The sequence below is a fragment of the Sciurus carolinensis genome, chromosome 14 (assembly GCF_902686445.1).
Source record: "Sciurus carolinensis chromosome 14, mSciCar1.2, whole genome shotgun sequence".
NCBI classification, from domain to species: Eukaryota; Metazoa; Chordata; class Mammalia; order Rodentia; family Sciuridae; genus Sciurus; species Sciurus carolinensis.
In genome coordinates this window covers 32,229,781-32,256,468 of record NC_062226.1, presented here as the reverse complement: position 1 = coordinate 32,256,468, position 26,688 = coordinate 32,229,781, and the positions used below count along the sequence as shown (strand labels likewise).

Below are 26,688 nucleotides of genomic sequence, written 5' to 3'. Positions count from 1 at the left end.
TTACTGATTCAATCTCCTTACTTCTTATTAGCCTGTTGAGATATTCTATTTGTTCATGTTTTAGTCTTGGTAGGTTGTATAGATCTAGGTTGTATGGAGTCTGTTTCTTCTGGTTATCCAAAGGAAGTTTCCTTATATTCCTAGTTTGCTGGGCATGTTTTAAAAATCAGAAATAAATATGGGATTTTGTTAAAAATTTTTTCTCCATCTACCATATTATCATGGGGTTTTTTCCTGTTTATTCATGAATAAGCTGAATTATGACAATTGAATTATGAATGTTAAATCTGCTTTGCATGCTTTGGAGAAAGTCTAGTTGGTTGTGACATATATTATCTTTTTCATATAGTGCTGGATTTAGTTTACTAATATTACTTGCTACTTTTTAATTCAACTTATAAACAGCACAATACAAACTTATTTAGAATGCTTAAGCTCTGAGTTTTGGATTTCTGGTTCATAAAATAAGAACTGACAGCTTTATTCAACTTCATTGCATTTTTTTTAATAGTCTGACAGACTTGGGTTTGAATATGTACACATTATTGCCTTTAATCATAAAGACTAGCTTTATAATAGCACTTACCATTTATTAGACACTATTCTTATATATATATGCATTCATCTGATGCTCACAATTCTATAAAGTAGATACCATGATAATTTCCAAGGCACAGAGGTGCTAAATAAATTGCCCAGGGTGATAGAGTTAGTAGGTAACAGAATGGAATTCAAACTTAAGCAGTCTGTGCCCACAGTTTATGTTCTTTACCATTATGCTATATTGCTTCTTTACTCACTTCAATAAAGTTACTAAATCTCTCAGAGTTTAATTTGTTTGAGGTGGAAATATTACCTAATGCATACAATGTATAAAGTAAGGTCAGTACATTGGCTGGCTATTAGCACTTGATGTCCACTTTACTGTCAGAACCAAATATAGTAAAAAAAAATCTGAAAATCCAAAATCTGAAATGCTCTAAACTCGGGAACATTTTGAGTGTCATGTCAGCATTCAAAAAGTTTGGATTTTGGAGCATTTTAGATTTTTTGAATAAGGAATGCCCAATCTGTATAAGATCATATCAACTGCAAACAGGAACAATTTAACTTCTTCCTTTCAGATTTGAAATGACTTATAAAATATAAATTACTAATAAATAGATAATAAGTGTCAGTTGTATAATAAGTATAAGAGAATAAGAATAAGAATGGTATTTAGGGATCTGGACCGCTGTATTCTCCAGTGGCTGATAAGAGAGGCATATTCAGAAAATCAAAATGAATAGGAGAGGCAGCAGTGGTAGGACAAATGAGTAACTGATAAATACTACTACATGTTTCAGATGTGAAGATACAAGGTGTTAAAAGTACTCGAACTCTTAGTATTGTAGTAAGCAACTAAACTAAAGGCAAATTAATCAGAACATTTACTGAATGCCTACAGATAATAATAAAAATATAAGAAAAGCAAAATGTGCCTTTTAAGAAATTCTATCAGTGCAATTTTTTTTTTTCCACTTAAGAAAATTCTCAGAAAGGGAATCAGGAGTTGGGGTGTTTGGGGGAGGATCTACTGGATGATGAACAAAAACTAGATTCTCAAGAGTTAAAAGAGATCTTCATATTACCAAAAGCAATATGAAGATTCAATGCAATCTGCATCAAAATACCAATGACATTCTTCCCAGAACAAGAAAAAAAGAGTTCTAAAGTTCATTTGTAAGAAATAAAGACCTAGAAAAGCCAAAGCAATTCTAAGCCAAAATAGGCAATGTTGGAGGCATCATAATACCTGACTTCAAATTATATTACAGAGCTACAGTAACAAAAACTGCATGGTATAAGCATAAAAACAGATACACAGATCAATGGTACAGAATAGAAGACAGAGAGACAAACCCATAAAGATACAACCATTTGATCCTTAACAAAGTTGCCAAAAACATACATTAGAGAAAAGATAGCCTTTGGTCCTGGGAAAACTGATTATCCATATGTAGAAAAATGGGACTAGATTCTCTCACACTGCACAAAAGTCAACTCAAAATGAATCAAAGGCCTAGGAATTAGACCAGAAACTATGCAACCCCTAGAAAAAAATGAGCCAACAGTACAGGTGTTGGCAATCACTTTCTCAATAGGGCTCCTAAAGCTCAGGAAATAATATCAAAAATTAATAAATAAGATGCATTAAATTACTTCAGCACAGCAAAGGAAACAAGAATGTGAAGATAGAACCTATAGAATTGGAGAAAAATCTTTGCTAGCTCCTCCTCTGACAAATGATTAATATCCAGAATATATAAAGAGCTCAACACCAAAAAAAACAAATTATCCCATTAATAAATAGGCAAATGAACTAAAGATACTTCTCAAAAGAAGAAATACAAATGGCCAACAAATATTAAAAAAAAAAAAAAATTCAACATCAGTAGCAATTAGGGAAAAGCAAACCAAAACTACTTTTCATCTGTCTCCAGTTAGAGTGCCAGCCATCAAGAAGAATACAGATAATAAATGCTGGAGAAGATGTGGAGAAAAAGAAATACTTCTACACTGTTGGTGGGAATTATAAATTAGTAATAATCACTACAGAAATCAGTATGGAGGTTTCTCAAAAGACCAGGAATGGATACCATATGACCCACCCATACATCTCCTCAGTATTGTCCAAAATAATTAAAGTCAGCATACTATAGCAATACAGGCATACCCATGTTTATAGAAGCCCTATTCATAATAGCCTAAACTGTGGAACTAGCCTAGGTGTTCATCAATGGATGAAAGAACAAAGAAAATGTGGGTTATATATATATACACCATGGAGTTTTTTTTTCAGCTATAAAGAATGAAATTATGCCATTTGCAAGAAAATGGATAGAATTTGAGAACATTATGTTCAGCAAAATAAGCCATAATACTCAGAAACTCAAGGGTTGTAAGTCTTCTTTCATATGTGGAAGCCAGAAAGGAAGAAGGAAAAGAAAGGTGGGTGGGGAGACCTCAAGAAAATCAAAGGGAGATCCATAGATGAAAGCAACCAGGAGGAGAGGAAAAGGGAAATTATTGGGGAATGATACTGTCCAAAATATTTTGTTATATTGTTTGCATGTATGAATATGTAACGACAAATTCCATTACTATGTACAATTATAATGCACCAATAAAAATATAGGAAAAAAGTTAAAACAGGTTTTAATGATGAATTGATTTGAAATTTTTCTTCTACCTATCCTGAGTTCTTTGTAACTCCAATTCCTGGCTTGCTCCTTTAGAGGTCAAGGAAGCAGGCTAATCTGTCATAGTGAAAAACCAAACTGCTGTATTAGTAAGCGTTATGGTTTGGATGTGAGGTGTTCTCCAAAAGTTCACATGTGAGACAATGCAGGAAGGTTCAGAGAAGAAATGACTGGGTTGTAAGAGTCTTAACCCAATCAGTGGTAGGGTATGGCGGGAGAAGGTGTGAATTGGGTCATGGGTTTGGGGTATATATTTTTTATCTGGAGAGTGGAGACTCTCTCTCTCGGCTTCCTGATGATGCAAGCTGCTTCCCTCTGCCACACTCTTCCGCCATTATGTTCTGCCTAACCTGAAGCCCTTAGGAATGGAACCGGTCTTCTATGGACTAAGACCTCTGAAACCATGAGTCCTCAAATTTTTCCTCCTCTATAATTGTGCTGGTTAGATCATTTAGTAACAGCAGTGAAAAAGTTGACTAAAACAGTAGGATACTTGTCTCCTACCACCTCATTTTAATTTTGCTGCCCTCTGCTAATGTGCTCACCACAATCCCTTGCTACCATTAATATAGCCAATAAGCTGCAGCAAACTTCCCAGACTGATTAGTTTGAAGAATTATAAGAATAATTTGCAGTGATTCAGTAATTTGGGAGAAACGACCTGCAGTCCAGAGGTAGGGAAATCATTATCATTAGAGTAACCTATTACATTTTGGGATGGATCTGACAGTAACAAAAATCTTCCCAGAAATGACTTGGATCTGTCCTACTGCTGCTTTTGTTCCCATCACTTAGACTCCAAAAAGAGTTGAGAACTTTAGCTGTCTGGCCATAATTTTTAAGACGGTTTTTTGAAGTTCTTCCATAGTCTCACACCATGTCCCATCATTTATTCTTCTCTGAGGGCTATAGAACATTCCTAGTCCAGTCCATAGGTTCAGAAATTATCCCCTATCTTTTCCTATCCCATATAAAACCTATTCATTTATATTTGGCAGGAAACTAATCTGTTCAAACAATACAAAAAAAAAAAACCAAAAACCAAAAAACAAAACAAAAAAATTCCCACAACAACAAAAACAAGGATTCATAAATCTGTGATCTAGTTCCAGATACAAGTAAGCAATGGCTTTTCAAATTTCTTTCACATGCATACTGCCACTGCATTTTACAGGTGCTGAAAATGTCACTATTTTCATACAGAGTTATAAGTTTGGGACTTTGGGATTCACTATACTCTGTGAATCCTTGCTTTGTTACTAATTAGTTGTGAGGCCTTACAAATTGCTTTACTTCACTGAGCCTAATTTGTCTGAAATAAGGAAGACGTAAACAGAACAATGGTAACCTCTACCTCCCAGTGCTCACCACTGTCAAGGGAGGAGACTATGCCCCATAAATTCATTCAGTTTTCCTCTTTTACCATAGTCATATTTCCTATAGATGACCCCAGATATTCTGAATTACTAAGTAAAGGTAATAGTAATTACAATAATTGATGCAAACTGCTTATCATTTAAGCCTTAATTACCATGCAGCACAATAACTATTATAAAAGCCATTAAATGTGTCAGCCTCAATTTACTACATGTTTTATTTGATTTTAACAACGATTAACGTAGGTTTAGTTTGTAGCTCACACAGCATGTACCTCCTCACAATTTAAAACAATGTTCGAGGGAACAGTGCCTAGAAAGGGAAATCAGACACCTAAGGGAGAAATTAAAGAAGAAATTTATTTAAAAAAAAATCTTCAAATATATACCAGGTGGATGGCACATGCCTATAATCTCAGGAGGCTGAAGCAAGAGGAGTCTAAGTTCAAGACCAAACTCAGGAACTTAGCAAGGTCCTAAGCACTTAGTGAGACCCTGGCTTAAAACATTTAAAAAAGGGCTGGGGATGTGACTCAGTGGTTAATCAACCCTGGGTTCAATTCCTGGTGAAAATAAAATTAAATTAAATTAAAATAAAATAAATTCAGATCCTTTGCCCATTTTCAATTAAGCTATTCCTTAGTGTGAAAATTTTTTAGTTTAATATAATTCAATTTGTTTCTTTTTACTTTTGCTTTCTGTGCTTCTGGGGTCATATCCACAAAATCATTTCTTCAAGTGGCTTTACAGTTTCGGGTTTTACATTCATCTTTAATCCATTTTGATTTGATGTCTGTGTATTGTACAAAATGAGGGTCTAATTTCATTCTTCTGCAACATGGATATCCAGTTTTTCCCAAAGCTTCCCAGCACCATTATTGAATGGACAGTCCTTTCCTCACTGTTGTGTTCTTAGCACCTTTGTTGAAAATTAATTGACCATAAATGAGTGAATTTATTACTGGGCTCTCTCGTTTGTTCCTATCTGGTTGAGGATTTTGTATCTATATTCACTAAGAATTTTTCTAGTGTCCATGTCTGATGCTGGTTATCAGGGTAATGCTAACCTTGTAAATGAGATGTGAAGTATCTCCCTTCTTCAATTTTTGGGTAGTTTGGGGAGGGCTAGTATTAGTTCTTTAAATATCTGTAGCACTCATCGGCAAATTCATCAGGTTCAGGGTTTTTCTTTGATGGGAGACTTTTTATTACTGATTCAATCTCTTTACTCATTATTGATATGTTAAGATTTTCTTTACATTCAGCCTTGGTAGGTTGTATGTATATAGAAATTTGTCAGTTTCTTCTAAATTATCAATTTGTTGGCACAAAATTGCTCCCAGTAGTCTTTTCTCCTTTGTATTTCTAAAGCATCATTTTTATTATCTCCTCTTTCTATCTTTAATTTCATTTATTTGAATCTTCACTCTTTTTTAGTTTAGCTAAAGGCTTTTCAATTTTATCTTTTCAAAAATCCAAGTCTTGCTTTCATTAATCTTTTCTAATACTTCTCTAGTCTCTATTTCATTTATTTCTGCTCTGATCTTTACTATTTTCTCCTTCTAACACTTTGGGCTTAGGTTTTTCTTCTTTATGTAGTTCCTTGAGGTGCAACATTAGGGTGTATTTGAGTTCTTTCTTTTTTGTGCGTGTTCTTCAGCTCCAGAATTTCTGCCTACCTCCTTCTCTTACTTTCTTTTTTTTCTTTCTTTCTTACCAGGGATTCAACCCAGGAGCACTTAACCACTAAGCCACATTCCCAGGCTTTCTTATTTATTTATTTATTTAGTTGGTTAGTTAGTTTTAGAGACAAAGTCTCACTAAGTTGCTCAGGGCCTTACTTCCTCACTAAGGCTGGCTTTGAACTTGCGATCCTCCTGCCTCAAGCTTCCAAAGTCTCTGGGGTTACAGGTGTATGCCAGCACACCTGGCTAACATTTTCTTAACATATGTAATTTTAATCTCTGTTAATTTTCTCATTTTGATCTCTTACTGTTTTCTGAATTTCACGGAATTGTTTCTCTGTTATTTTCCTGAAGTTCACTGAGCCTCCTTAAAGCAATTCTTTGTCAGGGAGTTCATATATCTCTCTTTGGGCTTAATAACTGGGAGATTATTGTGTTCTTTAGCTGATTTCCCATACTTCTTGTTGACTTGCTTCTTCACCTTTCTTGTTGCATTATTCTGATGTCTGCTCATGTGAAGAAGTAAGGCCTTATTTATCCCTGGAGATTGACACTACAGGTATGCTCAGCATACCCAGCCAGCCCTGAGGGACCAGGCTCCAGGTATGTCTCTGATCCTGTGCCAGGTCACCCCAAGAAGCTTCAGGTTCTGGAAAGGCCCCAGCACTGGCTGGCCCCCACATCCAGATTTGTCCTGTTAGATTTCAGTGCTGGACCATCCCCCATGGATCTGAGCTCCAGACTGCCTCTGAGGACCCAGGTTTCAGGCCGTTCTCCAGGACTTGGGCCATCCTTTTGGGTCTAACCTATAGGCGAGCATCAGCTGAGCTAGGCTACAAGTCAGCCCCAGTGGTTCCTGGCACCAGGCCAGCATCCACTATCCTAGGCTGCAGAATAGTCCTGACAGATGAAGGTTCCTCACTAGCCCTAGCACTAGGCCAGCTCCAGGTTTCAGCAGACCCAGTCTTAATAAACTTTAAATCCTTGGTTCCTAGCATAATGGCTATCATACAGAAGACCTAGATAAATACTTAGTGAATTAATAGGCTAAACTTATCCTTTTGAATGTAGGTTAAAAAGTCAATTAAGATACCATACTGGTTTCTAACAACCATTCTCTCTCTAGTATAGGTAAAGCAAGTGCAACTAAGATTTCTCATGACTTCAAACACAAACTGCCTCTCATTAATTTTCAAAAACAATCTCACCAGGGAGGTGGTACCATCAACCATAGTTTGTGTACAAAGAAACCAGAGCAGAGAAGTTTAGTGACTTGCCCAAGTCAGGACTCAATTGTTGGCCTCCTATGCAGTTTTAGGACTGAAAATTTTCCATCTAATAATCACATCTCTATTGAAATGTCTAGAAGTATGTGAGGTGAGATTCATTCTGAGAAAGGATTTAAAAATCCTCTTTGTGCAATTTAGACTTTTGAGATTTAAAAAAAAAAGAGGGGGCATTTAAATTGTATTTTAAAAGACAAAGTCTACATTGTTGCTTAAATTTTTTTATATCTTAAGAAATTCTTCTGGGCTAGGGCTGCAGCTCAGTGGCAGAGCACTTGCCTAGTACATGTGAGGCACTGGCTTCAATCCTTAGCACCACATAAAAATAAATAAAATAATGGCTTTCTGTCCACCTACAACCACAAAATAATTTTTAAAATAAAAATAAATTAAAAGAAGAAACCTTTCCACTTTTAATCATTGTCTTTAACGTCTCTGAAAGGTGATAAAAATTCAGTATATATAGCAATTAAAAGGTTTACACGTTTATTAATACTATGAATATCTGAGAACAGAACCAGAAAGTTTACCTATTCTTGGAAAGGTTCATAGCTGTGTGCCATTAGAATTGTCTAGTGATAGCAAAATTTTGATACACACACACACCCTAAAAGTTCTTGCTAGGTAGAGTTACAAGTGAATAGCAATATTACCAATTTCCTTTAACCTGACCTAGGATTATAACCTGTTTTCCTTGGTGTATGCCAAACTCAATGCAAAGCTAATTTCTCATAGAACACACATTTTCTTTCAGAGATTAGTTCCAAAGAATTAATCACCAATCACCCAAAAGTTAATTACAAATCCCAATAATCTAATATTGGTGCTTCTACAAGGATCTATCATAATTCTCATAGTTAATTATGCCAAGCTATATAGTGAAAAGAATTTCACTCACTTCAATTTCTTCTATCCAATTAACAAAATATTACTGTAGAACATGAGATTATTTGAAATATTGAAAAATTGTTTTAAATTCAATTTTGAGACACATATCAATAATTTTTAAAAAGCAAAATGTGAATACTTACAATACATCCTGAAAGTCTCCAAAAACATACATGTGCCTAAAGCTGTCAATAGCTATTACAGGACAATCTGCAGGAGTTTTCTGTATATGCAGAAGAGGATGTCTAAATTTGTCACAATCTGCATGTAAAAAGTTTATTGTACCTTTGAAAGAAATAAAATTTTAATAGATTAGAATTTTTCATTGTATTCTCTCATGTTTAAAAACTCACAAAAACTGACATAACAAAAAACAATATTCTTTTGAGTAACATAGATCAGAAAAACTAAAATCTAAATACTAGAATATCTTAAAAAAAGGTAGGATTTTAATTCTAATTCTCGGGTAGAGAGTATAGTTTCCTTAGAAATAATTTTAAAAACTCAAATTCAAATATTATAGTGAACTTTTTATTTTCTGTAAGTGGGCAATTATCAGTTCTGAAGGTTACTCAGGTCTGGGCAGGGAGTTCCTAAAAGATATATGAGCTGTTCCCAAGAGATCCTCTTCATTCCAGCTCCTCACAGCCCCTATTGGCAGATTTTTAATTTAATTCAACCTCAAAATATTTACTAAGTGACTAAAATGGGTACCTCCATATAATGCTGTTAGTTTATTTTATTTGACTTTCTTCCCTAACCACAGAAGGGAAACTGTTGATGCTTCAAATTCTGTTTAGATACTTTAGAGAAATTCAGACAATTACTCAACTTTCTTCCACTGAGAAATTAATGTGAATCAGCAATATCTCTGGGATTGTCTATTAGAAAAGGTGTCAGATAAGCATCTAGCCACAGGGAAAAAGTAAAGTAATATTGTTAACCCATGACTCTACTTTTCAAGTTCTTTGATTTTTCTGAAATAGACATGCTGCAGGAAACATAAACAAGAGCAACATCGTGCCCAACACTTGTTAAGCTTTTAACCTAAATGTTTATGGTGAAATTAATGTAACCGGAGAGGTGGGGAGAAAGAGAAAAAAGAGAAAGAAAGGATGAAAATAAACACCTTAATCTGTCTACCTTTTTCACTTATTAATTGCCGGGCTACTTCATTCTGGAATATTTCTAAACTTTCTGTATCCTCTTTCATGTGGAAGAGTATGAGAAAAGGCAGTCCTTCTTCTGTCAATTCCTATAGAGAGAAGCTTTAGATAAGAATTATGAGGCCACTCCATTCAGTTCCAGCTATTTTCTTGGTGGGAACAAGTCCTTCAACCCATGTAACAAAATAGTTGCAACATTCCAGGGGGAAAAGTCTAAAGGTATAAAAAAACACAAGCCTTATAGGAAGAATGAACTCACACCCTCTCCACCCCAAGTACCCACACACTCAGGACCCACTTGCCCTGCTCTGTTGCAGAAACTGATCCATCTCCCTGGGCTGATCCATTAGCTAGTACTGCATATGAAGTATTAGGGAGCACCCAACTGAGGTCGTAGCATTTGGAGTTGACCAAAAAAGAACTATGCTGGTTCTTTATCATGGTGTTAATTTAGGAGTAAACATGGTATATTTTTCCATTCTTCACAGGCAAAACTGAAAAACTGAGTGTATAAGCAATAAGTAAGCAAACTTATTCTAAGGTTTATTACAAAAAAGACATTCCACTTACATGAGAACTACCCAAAATCAAAGAGTGTTTTATTTAGAGTAAAAAAACAACCCATAATACAGTAAGTTTTCAACCAATACACAACTTATCAACATTAACAAATACCTACCCCTACATATGTGTATTTTTTACAAACCTCCCTCTCTCTATACACACACACAAACACACACATACACACACACACACACAGAGTACAAATTTTTATTATTAGTGGAGAATACAAATAAGATGGGCAAAAAGGATTTTAATCATTTATTCTTTCTAACAAATGCTAAGTTCTGACTCATGAAGTTCAAAAAGGAATTCATAACACAATTATTTCCATTAGCTATCCTTTTGAGAATCTCTCTAATTTAGGAACTGCTTTGGCATAAAGCAAAAATGCTCTTTATCCTAAAAAGACAAACTAGGACCTATCTTTTAAGACAAATGTTTTCTTCTGGTTCCTATCCCCATGTTTAAGCCAGTTTCACTTATACACAGGACATAAATTATTAAGTTTCTTGTCACCTTTATCTTTTATATGAATCAAGATATGATTTACATATGATAAAACTCACCATTTTTAAGTGTACAGTTTGGTAGTTATTATATTTACAAGGCTGTGCAAACAGCACCACTAATTCCAGACCATTTTTATTGCTTTGAAAATAAAAAAAACCTGTACCTGTTAGCAGTCACTCCCATTTTCCTGTCCCCCAGGCCATGGCATCACATTCATCTTTTGGTAAGGTGATTTAAAATGTCTTCTTTTTCAACTTTTATCTCTTGGGCTCACATTTTTTTTTCTCCTACCATTAACTGACGCTACTCCCCATGGTTTCTGTCTTTAGACATCTCTGCTCTGGCCTAAGCAACCTCACTTAGTTCAACAATTTCAACCACCAGTTCTAACTGGTCCCTTTGCTATATAAAAGCCCAGCTCCAACCCAGAATCCAAGCCTCGGTTTCCAACTGCATGCTTAATATCTCCTATCAGTCTAATCAGCACCTTAAACAAATTAAGACACAGTTCCTTCTTCTTCAATCCCTTCTCCTAATCCTCCATTTCCTTCAGCACTTCATTTCAGGGCTGAAATGCCTCTTTATGAAAGTACTCCTGGATTCTGCCCCTCTCTAAAGGAGGAAAGGAATGCTGTCCTCTAAACTCCAAGAACATTTTCTCAGTGATAGTCACATGGCATGGGGCACATATTTGGTAAAGTTATCTGTAAGCACAGAATATTGGGTTGAAAGCCCCCTGAAGACAATCTTATTTTGCTTTTTTTTTTTTTGTACACAATAATATGCAATTAACATATAATAAAAACTAGAAAAACTAATGTTACTGAATAAATTTGGAAAGAAGACTCAGAAGTTACTTCTGAGGAAATTTTAAGAGCCAGGAAATTAAAAGTAAAAGCATACCTAACATTTTATTAGACTCAAGGAAAGTATGGATGAACAATAGATTAGTAGTTGGAAAATGTATCAATTAATTTGCTAAAGTCAAATTTTACATAGTAGCTGATAATTTACAGTTCTTTAGCTTCCTAATTTACCTGTGCCCACATCAGCATTTTCTTTACCACACAAATATTATAAGATTCAAGATATTAAAACAACCAGTTTAATGAAGCAGATCTTTAAGTGATTTATAGATGGTTGGTTACAACATTCAATAAATCTCAAAAATTATTAAATGTGCCAACTACCACATGAGGAAAGGGGAGACACTGTTTAAGACTTTCCAGGTCTAAATCTTTAAATTCTGTGTTTGAAACAACTCCTATAAGAACTGAAGAAAAAAAAAAAAAAAAAAAAAAAAAGAATAGTATAAAAAGTTTTGAGCCTCTGATGACTACATGAGTTAGTATAATAAAAAAATGTAAGTAATTCAGCTAAATACATATAAGGACTACAGAACTGAGAAAAGAACCAGGGACATTCATTCATTTGAAAAACTATATGCTAAAAGAAATGAAAGAGTCTAATCTACCCTCTTTCAAAATCAAGGATAAGATCAAAATGTAAAAGATGAAGAATAATAATTCAATTGTTTCTATCTTTTTAGACAGACAGGAACCAGAAAATACCTTTTAATGGTAAAGGATTATTCACTATAACTCAAATCCATGAAGTATTGCTTCTAAAGCAAGACTTTAACAAGGACTCTCAATTGGGTGGGTATCAGAGTCATCCAAGTATTTCCAAGCCCATTTTCAAGGCTACAGTGAATTACTCATTACTGGAAATGCAACAGAGGGGTTCTGGGATAGCAAAGATGAAGAATCACTGACATATATTATAGAAATAGCTACAATTCAGTTGAGTTCACTGTGTGATTTTTTCTTTTTCAGGCACTGGGGGTGAGGGGTACCGGGGATTGAACTTAAGGGCACTAGACCACTGAGCCACATCCTCAGTCCTATTTAGTATTTTATTTACAGACAGCGTTTCACTAATTTGCTTAGCACCTCACCATTGCTGAGACTGATTTTGAACTCACGATCCTCCTGCCTTAGCCTCCCGAGCTGCTGGCAGTGATGATTTTTACAACAGGAAACTGTGTTAAAATAGCACACGGGTAGAGAAAGTTTGTTCTTTCACACATATGAAACACACACATACACACAAAAGCCCATACCTCTCCATTTTCAAATGTTATCTCTCGGACAAGAGGAACACATTTATCTTGAATCCAATTGTAAGTAAGGTCAAAATGTGTCATAGATCCCAAGTACACCATATCTGGAGCAGAATGCTGTTACAAAAAAAGAGGGAAAAAATGAAACAAATCAAATAAGTCTAACCAGTAACAAAAAACACATTTTAAAATCTACATATGAACACAGAAATCTACAGGAGAGATGAAAGAAATATAAAACACAGAACTTCTGAGAATGAAGATCATAGATGGTTGAAAACGCTAATTTTGTGATTATCAGGAACTTGATAATACAACCTATGACATATAAACCTTCTGCTTTCCCTTGGATTTAAGTTATTTAACTATGAATATCTTCACCAAAGGCATGCAGGCATTCTGAAAAGAAAAATTATGATATGAACAAATTAAGCTATTCCGTAAAGTTAAAAATGTTAGAAGAAAATTTGGACGGTTAAAAAGTCTTGAAAAAGAAAACATGCTACACAGATCTAAGGCATGGGTATCTCTAACATTAATTACCTACAGATTTGTTTCCACATTCACTCAAAATCTATCTTTATGAAGTGTCTAAAATTATGATAAAAATAATTACCAACATTAGCTGAGTAACATTACTATGTCAAGCACTATGTTAGGCATTTAAAATGTGCTGATTCATTTAAATCCTCCACACAGCCCTATATGGCAAGTATTATCATCCCCTAATAACTAAAAACAAACTGAAGCACAGAGAAGCTAAGAAACTTTTCCAGATGAATACACCTGGAAGGTGGTAGATTTGATAATCGAACCCAGATAGTCTAATACCAGACAGAACCTTTGCTCTTAGGACCATGTTACACTGGAAGATATTGTACTGGTTTTTGATAATTTGATGATGATACCGTGTAAACTATTATTAAAGAAATCATGCTAAAAATCCACGCAAATACCCATCTGCCATGGTTGGAATATGGTTTGAATATGTCCCAAGAGTTTTGAGTGCTAGAACTTTGGTCCTGTGCTTCAATATGAGAGGTGGTAGAACCTTTTAACAGGTGGAGTGGTAGAAGGTAATTAGGTCATTGGGGGACGTTGCCCTAAGAAGAAATAAATGTAGTTATTTCAGGGCTCTGTTTAGGTTTTATGAGAGAAGTTGTTATAAAAAGAGAAAGCAGTCTCTGGTTTCTAGTCTCACCATAAAACCCCCTTAGTAGATAGCCGTTCCTCTTTCTGCTCCTTTACCACACTGTGACAAAGTTAAAAGGTCCTCTCCAAAGGTCAAACTGATAACGCCACCTATCTTGGACCTCCACCTTCTACTAAACAAATTTCTTTTCTTTAAAAAGTATTTAGCCTCAGTCTTTTTGTTATATCAACAGAAAATAGACTAAAACACTAATTGCTGTCTTGCATTTAGAACAGGAAATAAGTTTTCTAAGCCAGAAATAAAAAACTGTCTAAATAAATAAAAATTTTAAATTTCAATGTCAAAATACTGCAAACAACATTGAAATGAAAACTACAAAATGAAAAAATGACCAAAGATTTCTATTTGTATGTATATTAAAAAAAATGCAATGACAGACCTTTAGGTCAATATGAAATAACAAACTATAATTCTTTCCTTTTAGTTGTGGCTACCATCACTTTGCCTAAGCAGCTATTTCTTCTTCTTTTTTTTTTTTTTTTTAATTTTATTTTGGACACATCTTTCCTTTTATTTTTTTATTAATTTTTTTTATTGTAAACAAATGGGATACATGTTGTTTCTCTGTTTGTACATGGAGTCAAGGCATACCATTTGTGTAACCATAAATTTACATAGGGTAATGTTGTTTGATTCATTCTGTTATTTTTTTTCCTTCCCCCCCACCCTCGCACCCCTCTTTTCCCTCTATACAGTCCTTCCTTCCTCCATTCTTGCCACCCTCCTTAACCTTAACCCTAACCCTAACACTAACCCCTCCCACCCCCCATTATATGTCCTCATCCGCTTATCAGTGAGATCATTCGTCCTTTAGTTTTTTGAGATTGGCTTATCTCACTTAGCATAATATTCTCCAATTTCATCCATTTGCCTGCAAATGCCATAATTTTATCATTCTTTATGGTGGAGTAATATTCCATTGTATATATATGCCAGTTTTTTTTTTTAAACAATTTTTTTTTTATTGTAAACAAATGGGATACATGTTGTTTCTCTGTACATGGAGTCAAGGCATACCATTTGTGTAATCATAAATTTACATAGGGTAATGTTGTTTGATTCATTCTATTATTTTTTTCCCTTCCCCCCACCCCTCCCACCCCTCTTTTCCCTCTATACAGTCCTTCCTTCCTCCATTCTTGCCACTCTCCTTAACCCCAACCCTAAACCTAACCCTAACCCTAATGCTAACCCACCCTCCCCCCATTATATGTCATCATCCGCTTATCAGCGAGATCATTCATCCTTTAGTTTTTTGAGATTGGCTTATCTCACTTAGCATGATATTCTCCAATTTCATCCATTTGCCTGCAAATGCCATAATTTTATCATTCTTTATGGCTGAGTAATATTCCATTGTATATATATATAACACAGTTTCTTTATCCATTCATCAACTGAAGGACATCTAGGTTGGTTCCACAATCTGGCTATTGTGAATTCAGCAGCTATGCACATTGACGTGGCTGTATCTCTGTAGTATGCTGATTTTAAGTCCTTGGGGTATAGGCCAAGGAGTGGGATAGCTGGATCAAATGGTGGTTCCATTCCAAGCTTTCTGAGGAATCTCCATACTGCTTTCCAGATTGGCTGCACTAATTTGCAACCCCACCAGCAATGTATGAGTGTACCTTTTTCCCCACATCCTCGCCAACACCTAATTGTTGCTTGTGTTCTTGATAATCGCCATTCTAATTGGGGTGAGATGGAATCTTAGGGTAGTTTTGATTTGCATTTCTCTTATTACTAGAGTTGTTGAACATTTTTTCATATATCTGTTGATTGCTTGTAGATCTTCTTCTGTGAAGTGTCTGTTCATTTTCTTAGCCCATTTGTTGATTGGATTATTTATATTCTTGGTGTAGAGTTTTTTGAGTTCTTTATAGATTCTGGAAATTAGCGCTCTATCTGAAGTATGAGTGGCAAAGATATTCTCCCACTCTGTAGGCTCTCTCTTCACATTGCTGATAGTTTCCTTTGCTGTGGGAAAGCTTTTCAGTTTGAATCTATCCCAGTTGTTGATTCTTGCTTTTATTTCTTGTGCTATGGGAGTCCTGTTAAGGAAGTCTGATCCTAGGCCAACAAGTTGAAGATAAGGACCTACTTTTTCTTCTGTAAGATGAAGGGTCTCTGGTCTGATTCCGAGGTCCTTGATCCATTTTGAGTTGAGTTTTGTGCAGGGTGAGAGATAGGGGTTTAATTTCATTCTGTTGCATATGGATTTCCAGTTTTCCCAGCACCATCTGTTGAACAGGCTATCTTTTCTCCATTGCATATTTTTGGCCCCTTTGTCTAGTATGAGAAAATTGTATTTATTTGGGTTTGTGTCCATGTCCTCTATTCTGTACCATTGATCTACCTGTCTATTTTGGTACCAACACCATGCTGTTTTTGTTACTATTGCTTTGTAGTAGAGTTGAAGATCTGGTATTGCAATACCCCCCTAAGTAGCTACTTCTACATTTAGACACATTAAAACTTCTTAGCCAAGGGTTAGAACAACCTAGTTGTTCCTTATTATCTAGCCAGATTAATTTAAACCCTAGAATATCTGCTAACTTGGTCAGTATAATATAGCTAAGAGTGACAATCATGGACCACTGAAGCATATTTTGAATTTGGCTCTAAGAATAAATACAAAACAGAGGAAAGGAAAAGGTCTAAGAGTCAGGGGCTCTCTAATTCCAATTCTGTCAATAAATGCCTATGTGACTTTAGGCCTCTGTGGTTCTGTCTTCATTTTGAAACATTTGGATTGGCAAAAGATGATGCTTCAAAGTTCCTTTCTATTCTGAAGTTCTATGATTCTAGGAACATTCAAACATCTAAAACTATAAGTTATACTACAGATGCGTTTACACACTAAGAAATAGAAACTTACCCCTGGTGGTTTGTAGATTATGTTGTCTCCACTATATCTTTCTGGTTTTGAAACATCCCTAACAGGAAGGAAGAAACAGTAGTAACATTTTTTAAAGAAACATATTAGCAGTAAGATACCTGAATAAAGTAGAACAAGCTGGTTATTTTGCAATGCATGAACTATAAAGACTTGAACTATATACCTGTCCACCATCTTTCCTATTTATAAGACTATGCAATACCAAGAAAAGTATACATTTAAAGAAAAAATTTAACCTGAGACAGACTTTTTAAAGGAAAATTTTAGTTAACTGTTTTTATGGCTAGCAGTTTATAAATTTGGATTGGTAGTTTTAGCACTAAAGTTGTTCTGACACCAGACTGTTTTTTTTTTAATATTTCTAGTTGTTGATAGACTTTCATTCATTCATTTATATGTGGTGCTGAGAATCAAACCCAGTGCCTCACACATGCTAGACAATCGCTCCACACTGAGCTGTAGCCCCAGATCTACCAGACTGTTTTTTTTTAACTATGAATCAAGGATATTAATTTGGTCACACAGACTAATGAAAGAAATATATATTGTTTGCTTACAAGTTAGACTCAACCACAAATTTTCTACTTCTTACTTTAAGAAATAGGTCTAAAACAGATGAATTAGAGTACTCTGGAGCTAGGGTTATGGCTCAGTGGTAGAGTGCTCGTCTAGCACATGTGAGGCACTGGGTTTGATCCTCAGCACCACATAAAAGTAAATAAATAAAATAAAGTCATTGTGTCCATCTACAAATAAAAAAATAAATTTAAAAAATAATCTTGAAAATAAAATTTCATAATAAAGCATTTTTTAAAAATTTGTCCACTGTTGTTTCCTGTGCCTTGTATATAGTACCTGCGACACACAGGTATGTAGTAAATATTTGATGAGAGAATTCTACGGTAAATACTAAGTCAAATGTTAACACTTAATTTCTAAATTATTTTAAGATTAAACAATAATTTACCTCTAGTTTCTGACTAATGTAGTCTAGGAGATAGGGGGAAAGGGTGTTAACCTACACCTAACGATAGAACAGAAAGAAAGAACAGTGCATTCATTTGTTCCAAAATTATTTACTATGTGCTTCCTTTGTACAACGTACAATACTGGCACTGAATAGACAGCGGTGAATAAAACTTATAAAACCCTCGCTGTCACAAAGTTTACATTTTGGTGAGGAAAGACGTTCTTAATGAGTCGACATATTTATCTTGGATGGTTAAAAAAGAGTGCTATGAAGAAAAATAAAGTGGACTAAGTAGGTAAAGGATGACAAGTTGACTAGGCGTGGAGGCACATGCCTGTAATCCCAGCAACTCAGGAGCCTGAAGCAGTAGAATCATGAGTTCAAATCCAGTCTCGGCAACTTAGTGAGACCCTGTCTCAAAATAGAAAATAGCAAGGACTGGGAATGTGGCTTAGTGGTTAAGTGCACCTGAAATCCCTGGCACACACACACACACACATACAAAAAAAAGACAAGTTGACTAAAGATCATGCTACTCTTATCTAAGGTTATCAGCACTTCCAGATACAGAAGCAGCAAGGGCAAAGGCTCTGTGGTAGAAGTGAGCCTACAGAGTCTGAGAAATAGCAAGGAGGCCTGTGCTGCTGAAGAGTAGTGATGTAAAAAGCACTGAGGTACAGAGGGTTCCCCTCTGTACATTCTGTACAGTGAAGACCACTGTTTTTTTTTTTTTTGGTTGTTGCTGGGGATTGAACCCAGGGCCTTATGCATGCTAGGCAAGCACTCTACCAAGTGAACTATATCCCCAGCCCCTGAAGATTGCTCTTACAGAGATCTTTAAAAAAACATGAAACATGAATAATATTTACAATAAAACATACACACAAACAGAATCACAAAAGCATTAAAGCAAGGACAAAAATAAAAGTCATAAAATACTAAGCTAGAATCTGGACCCTATTCAAAATAGCTATTGTAATTAAGTCTAACAATTATGGGCCAACAATAAAAAAAGAACTATATGAAAGTCAAAGGATGGTTGAGATAACCACCAATAAGAAAGGATCAATGAAAGGAGAGAACCATGACTTCATTTGGAAGAATAAAAAGGAAAAGAATAAAAAGGAAAGTAAGTTGGAAATATCAGAAAGATACAGAGCAAACCAGAGGGATTTCTTTTTCTGACATCGCAGAAAAAGAAAAGGGTGAGTGTCATATCCTTCAGAGAACTCGAAAGGATTAAGAATAAAAAAAATGGGCTGGGGAGATAGCTCAGTTGGTAGAGTGCTTGCCTTGTAAGCACAAGGCCCTGGGTTCAATCCCCAGCACCGCAAAAAAAAAAAAAGAATAAAAAAATTTTTGGTGATTAAGGAGTCATTCTGTGACTGAGCAGAGACAAGTTTCATGGAGAGATGGAGGTAAAAGTCAGGTTTCAAGAAGTCTAAGTTTTTTTTTTTTTCTCCAGCATAAACTAACCTGAAAAATGTGGGATTGAAAAAAAAAGAGATGAGATCATAGTTCAAGCAATAAAAGTAGTGGGTCAGGAGAGAGAAAGAAGCATGTTTTCAAAATAGGAAAGCAGTTCACCAAAAGGGTCAGGGTGAAAACACAACAAAGCAGGGACAACTGATGATCAAAGCCCAAGAGAGATAGTTACAAGGACACCAGTGAAGAGGTTAGCCTTAGAAAGGAGAATGGCTGGGCTGGGAGTGAAGTTTAGCACTAGAGCATGTGCTTAGCATATAATGGCCCTGACTATGACCACCAGCATAAAATATTAAAAAATAAGAGAAAAAAAGTTAGACTTGTTCCTCTAAGACAAGAAAATAGAAGAAAAGGTAGTAGACAGACAGATGAACAAAGACAATGAACCCCATGCTTGTCAACAAGGAGAGCTGTCCCTTTCAGTCTGTTATCACATGTTGCCATTTTGCCATAGGGTAAGTGCAGTAAATGAGATGAATAAAAGCAGGAATGATTTCACTGTGGTCCATTCTTTTCCTTTTACCCACAATGTGAAAAGATCTTACAAAAGAAGAATAAAGAGACTTTTAAATCCCTAAAAGAATTCAGAGACAGGTATATAGGTTTAAAGACTGTTAGTGACTTTAAGAGGACCAAGACAATCTTTGGAGATGTCATCTTCAGAAAGTGACCAAACACACCAAGAATTTAACATGGCAGCCAAGCTGACCCACTAATACACTCTCAATTAAAATACTTACCCAAATGCAGAAAGGAAGGCACAATCATCATGCAAATACTTGCTACTCTTTCAAAAATTCTGTAGTTGTCTGAATCCTTTTGTTCAAAATATCCAATGATATTTCTTTTGCTGCGCTGTAAAATAAGGTATTTAATTATTTTGAAAAAAAATATAGTTCTTTAAACATGCTATTTCATTTAGCCATTATTCTGATACCCAAACAGTTTCACTTCAGTGGTCTCAACTGAAGTATAACCATAAATGCATATTTAGTTTTTCCCACCTAATCCAAAACTTTTAAAAATTACATTGGATTGTAAACAATCTTAACTACAATAAAATGTAGCTATAAACATTTCTGTCTAGCATTTTATCTTTTGTTTATTATTTTAGTGGTAATGGGGACTGAACCCAATCTACCAATGAGTTACGTCCCCAACCCTTTTTTATTTTTTATTTTGAGAAAGGTCTTGCTCAGTTGCCAAGACTGGCCTCAAACCTATGATCCTCCTGCCCAGGCTCCCGAATTACTGGGTTTACCGGAATAAGCCATCATGCCCAGCAGCATTTTATTTTAAATATTCAAGAAATATAACTATTTAATCAGTGAGTCTTTTCCTAAACAAATTGACTAATTCTAAAATCTGTTAAAACAGCACATCAACTCATAACTTGTGACTGTTGATAGAAACTCCTCCACAGGTCTTTCACACTCCCAAACATCTTACTGTATATGCCACAGTTAAAGATCCTAACCACTCTATACCCAGGCCGCTTCCCAGGGCTATGCTGCAGGGAGCAACACTGAGTATGAGGTAATGTCTTCATCCAGGACAAAAAGCAGAGTTTCAAAAAGCTTGCTCTGAAATGGGGAGTTTCCCCCATCTTGTAATGTGTAGCTGTCCATCTGGGCCTTTTGTGCTATCTCCATAGGATTTGGGGGAAAGGAAACAAATACAAATATTCTCACACTGTTTACTCTGATGTGTCTCTGACCCAGGAGTCTTCAGTCGTCTGACAGCATCCATGGAATGGTAACTAATTTATTACTTTATAGGTAGAATAAAATCAAATTTCAAAGTTGGCAGTGAAAATCAATGACTGTGATAAAGTCCAAACTCAGTAGTTTTTCTTCTGTTTGTTGTACACTATTTTTTAAAACACTATTTAGTGTACAAAGAAAGGGTTTTGCTAAGTTTACGAAGAGGGGGCTATTCCAGAGGATGCTAAAACTTATAGAAAGAGTTGACAAAGGAGTAATTAAAGCAGATAACCTGAAGGTCTCCACTAAGAAAAATATGGCAACTTTGGTTATGTATGTTTGATTTTAACTTCTATCCCATTGCCCGTAATTAATTCAAATTAGAGCAACTTTACTGTATGCTATATATTTTATCCATAAGTTCGGTAAACCATTAGCATTTTTCTTGAGAATTAACTCAAGAAAAATTCAACCCACTAAGTATGTATATGACAAATCCATTGCAATGAACTATAAGAGAATGTTCAGATCCTTTGTTGCATTAGAATTTGTTTACATCAATTAAATGTTCATTTGATCTAGCAAAAGTTAACTTACATCAAGAGTGGTGATTTCTGCTAAGTCCTGAATTTCTTGAATGGGGTCACTTTTTTGTTGCCTGATGTAATCTGCAAGGGCTTTCACTGATCGTTGACCCCTGTATTCTCTCTTCATCATCATCCCATTACGAAACAATTTGAGGGTTGGGTATTTGCTTATCCTATATCTCTGGGCTATATCAGCTAGAAGAACAACAATAACAAAAATTAACATTACCTCTTACTTGGTCAGGGTGAGCCCATTAGTTCAACAGTCAAATATCTTACAATTACTTAAACAAGATCTTTTTGGTTCATGTCATTCTGAGAAAGGGAAAAAAATAATAATCATGACTTTTGTTTATACTGTTTAAGAGGTCAGGTTCTGGACTCATATTGCCTGGGTTTAAAACTCAAACTTTCTACTTACTGGCTGAGATAACTTAAATTTCATAAGCTCTCTATGCCCTAGTTTTTAATATATAAGCATAATAAGACTGTTTTAAGAATTAAATGAGATAATACAAATGCATGGCACAGTAAGTACAGCATATGATACTGGACTATAAAAAACAGCAATTATGTCTTGTGGGATTTGACATAAACATGACAATGACAAAAGCAGCACCTATGCTAGAGAGGAGAGGTAAACAGAAGGTAAATTACTTCAAATATTCTAATGTCTCCGCAATGCCTAGGAAGAGTCAAATACTTACAATATTTTGCTATATCAAGGCTGCATTTCATCCTCTCCAGGATAAGCAATGAGATAATACTAACAGTATATGAGAGGTGTGGATGAATACGGATTCTCAGGAGAGGGGTTGAAGAAAAGACTATGTAATTAAGATTCCATAATACTCTTGAAATGCCACTGAAGATTTATGAAGGGGAAATCATTACTAAAATTCTTTAAACAAAAGAAAATTTGAGTAAACAGAGGGAACCACTGGTTATATGCAATTTGGGAGAATGCTTTATTCACCAAATCATGGAAATCTGAAATATTTACACATCTTAATTATCACATACTTAACATAGACAATAATCTATCTAGTTCAGGAGTTAATAATTCCTTAAGCAGATGACTATTAGATCAGTTAGCTGTAAACTTGACAAATTATAATAAGAATGTCTTTGAGGTGTTATAAAGATGATGAATCCCTTTACCTGAGCAACAAATTATTGAGACTAAATTGAATTACACATTGAGGGGTGAAAATGATACCATTAGAAATAGAGGTCTTTTAAGTTACATAAATGCACTTATATAAGGCAAGGGCCACAAGATTTGAGCTTACTTTACTAAAACCATCTGGAGAAATAATTGTAAAATAATTTAATAATAATTTATCTTCCCAATTAAAAACTACATTCAGTCCCCAGCACACTACACACTGACACCATATTACAAAATAAGCTTTTGCAGTGATGTATAAATAAAAAAGCGTGAAATAAAAATGCTGTTAAAATTATGTTAAGTAGTTGTACTGGTCAATGCAACAAAGCTATGGTCTACGGAATAGAAAATATCTTTTTAAATAGCCAGACTGTGGAACCAACCTAGATGTCCTTCAATTGATGAATGGATAAAGAAACTGTGGTATATATATACAATGGAATATTACTCAGCTATAAGGAATAATAAAATTATGGCATTTGCAGGCAATGGATGAAACTGGAGAATATCATGCTAAGTGAGAAAAGTCAATCTCAAAAAACCAAAGGACAAATGATCTCGCTGATAAGCGGATGATGACACATAATGGGAGGTTGGAGGGGGGCAAGAATGAAGGAGGGACTGTATAGAGGGAAAAGAGGGGTGGGAGGGGTGGGGGGGAAAGTAACAGAATGATTCAAACATCATTACCCTATGTTGTATGATTATGGAAATGGTATGCTGTTACTCCATGTACAAACAGAAACACGTATCCCATTTGTTTACAATAAAAATAAATTAAAATTTTAAAAAATAAAAAAAAAAAGAAAATATTTTTTTAAAAGTTACTATTTCCTCAAATCTCCATCAACAGGATAGGAAACTGGTTAAATAAAGTATGGTGTACCTTAACAATGAAGTACTAGGCTGTTAAAAAAAGGAACAAAAAAGATCCCTGTATGTTGCCAAATGCAATATTCAAGATACGCTATTAAGTAAAACAGTCAGGTACAAAGAGTATGTAAAGGAAAGATATCTTAAGTAAGAAATATGGAAAAGAAAGTAGAAGAAATATAAATACACACACATATACATGGAGAATATATATATATATACACACACATACATGATATACATACATACACATATACATACTTAGTTATATTTGTCCCCCCAACCTCCAAAGGAAAAAAAAAAAAAAAAGAAGAAGAAAATGAGAAGAAATTTATATTTTCCTGCTGTACTTTGGTTTTATAGTTTTGACTTTGGAATCATGGATATGTTTAACATTAAGACAAACTTAATTTTTTAATAATTTAATACTGACATGGTTTATTTTGAAACTTAACATACACACATGTTACAGATAAAGCAAATAAACAATTATGCTAATGCCCTTAAAATTAAGACTTTCAGTATAAGGGAAAAATACAAAACTGAGGAAATGCTCCATGGCATTGATTTCGGCAAGGATTTGGTGAATAAAATTTTAAAAGCACAGACAACAGAAGCAAAAATAGACAAAACGGATTACCTCAAACTAAAAGGCTACACAATAAAGGAAATAATCTACGGCAACAATCTATAGAATGGGAGAAAACATTTGCAAATTATATACCCAACAAGGGCCAATATCCACAGTGTACAAGGACTTTAAACAACTACATAGCAACAATACAAATAACTTAATTTAAAAACAGACAAAAACCCTGAATAGACATTTCTCAAAAGAATATATACAAATGGCCAACAGGCAAATGAAAAAAAGGTTCAACAGCACTAATCATCAGGGAAATGGAAATCAAAACCACAATGAGGTGCTAGGGATATAGCTAAATGGTACAGGACTTGCCTAGCATGTGCAAAACCCTAGGTTTGATTCCCAGCACCACAAAAAATAAAAAGGAAAACACAGACACACAGAGACACAGACACAATGAGATACTGCCTCAGTCCAATTAGAATGACTATTAATAAAAAGACAAAGAACAAGGCTGGGCCCGGTGACGCACACCTATAATCCCAGAGGCTCGGGAGGTTGAGGCAGGAGGATCGCTAGTTCAAAGTCAGCCTCAGCAATAGCGGGGTGCTAAGCAACTCAGTGAGACCCTGTCTCTAAGTAAAAAGACAAAATAGAGCTGGAGATGTGGCTCAGTGGTTGAGTGCCCGAGTTCAATCTCTGGTACCACCCCAACCCCCAAAAGAGACAAAGAACAAATATTGGCAAAGATGTAAAGAAAAAGGAACCTTTTCACAGTTGGTGGGTATGTAAATTAGTAGAGTCATAATAGAAAACATTGTAGAGGTTCCTCTAAAGATTAGAAATAGAACTATCAGATGATATAGCAATCCGCTATTGGGTATATATGTAAGGGATACAAAATCAGAATGATGTCAAAGAGAAATCCATACTCGAATGTTTATGGCAGCACTGTTCACAACAGTCAAGATAAAGAATCACATGATTATTTCGATAGATGCAGAAAAAGCATTCGATAAAATACAGCATCCCTTTATGCTCAAAACACTAGAAAAAATAGGGATAGTAGGAACATTCCTTAACATTGTAAAGGCCATAAGCCCATGGCTAATATCATTCTAAATGGTGAAAAACTGAAAGCATTCCCCCTAAAAACTGGAACAAGGTAGGGATGCCCTCTTTCACCACTTCTATTCAACATTGTCCTTGAAACTCTAGCCAGAGCAATTAAACAGACCAAAGAAATTAAAGGGGTACGAATTGGAAAAGAAGAACTCAAACTATCCCTATTTGCTGATGACATGATTATATATTTAGAGGAACCGGGAAATTCCACCAGAAAACTTTAGAACTCAGAAGTGAATTCAGTAAAGTAGCAGGTTACAAGATCAATGCTCATAAATCTAATGCATTTTTATACATAAGTGATGAATCCTCAGAAAGAGAAGTTAGGAAAACTACCCCATTCACAATACCCTTGAAAAAAATAAAATACTTGGGAATCAATCTAACCAAAGAGGTGAAAGACCTCTACAATGAGAACTACAGAACACTAAAGAAAGAAATTTTTAAAAAACTTAGAAGATGGAAAGATCTCCCATGTTCTTGGATAGGCAGAATTAATATTGTCAAAATGGCCATACTACCAAAAGTGCTATACAGATTCAATGCAATTCCAATTAAAATCCCAATGACATACCTTACAGAAATAGAGCAAGCAATCATGAAATTCACCTGGAAGAATAAGAAACCCAGAATAGCTAAAGCAATCCTTAGCAGGAAGAATGAAGAAGGGGGTATCGCAATACCAGAACTTCAACTATACTACAAAGCAATAGTAACAAAAACGGCATGGTATTGGCACCAAAATACACAGGTGGATCAATGGTACAGAATAGAGGACATGGACACAAACCCAAATAAATACAATTTTCTCATACTAGACAAAGGGGCCAAAAATATGCAATGGAGAAAAGATAGCCTCTTCAACAAATGGTGCTGGGAAAACTGGAAATCCATATGCAACAGAATGAAATTAAACCCCTATCTCTCACCCTGCACAAAACTCAACTCAAAATGGATCAAGGACCTCGGAATCAGACCAGAGACCCTTCATCTTACAGAAGAAAAAGTAGGTCCTTATCTTCAACTTGTTGGCCTAGGATCAGACTTCCTTAACAGGACTCCCATAGCACAAGAAATAAAAGCAAGAATCAACAACTGGGATAGATTCAAACTGAAAAGCTTTCCCTCAGCAAAGGAAACTATCAGCAATGTGAAGAGAGAGCCTACAGAGTGGGAGAAAATCTTTGCCACTCGTACTTTAAATAGAGCACTGATTTCCAGAATCTATAAAGAA

The 26,688-nt window shown here is 35.1% G+C and overlaps 1 protein-coding gene across 1 annotated transcript in view; it reads right to left on the bottom strand.

The window, feature by feature from the left end:
- Erp44 (endoplasmic reticulum protein 44) overlaps positions 1-26,688 on the bottom strand; it is an 88,505-nt gene that overhangs the window by 12,726 nt on the left and 49,091 nt on the right. The window contains 7 exon segments of the mRNA XM_047524271.1: positions 8,621-8,762; positions 9,621-9,732; positions 12,840-12,956; positions 16,934-16,991; positions 20,150-20,186; positions 20,189-20,264; positions 21,710-21,894. Of these exon segments, the coding sequence (XP_047380227.1) occupies positions 8,621-8,762; positions 9,621-9,732; positions 12,840-12,956; positions 16,934-16,991; positions 20,150-20,186; positions 20,189-20,264; positions 21,710-21,894 (727 nt within the window).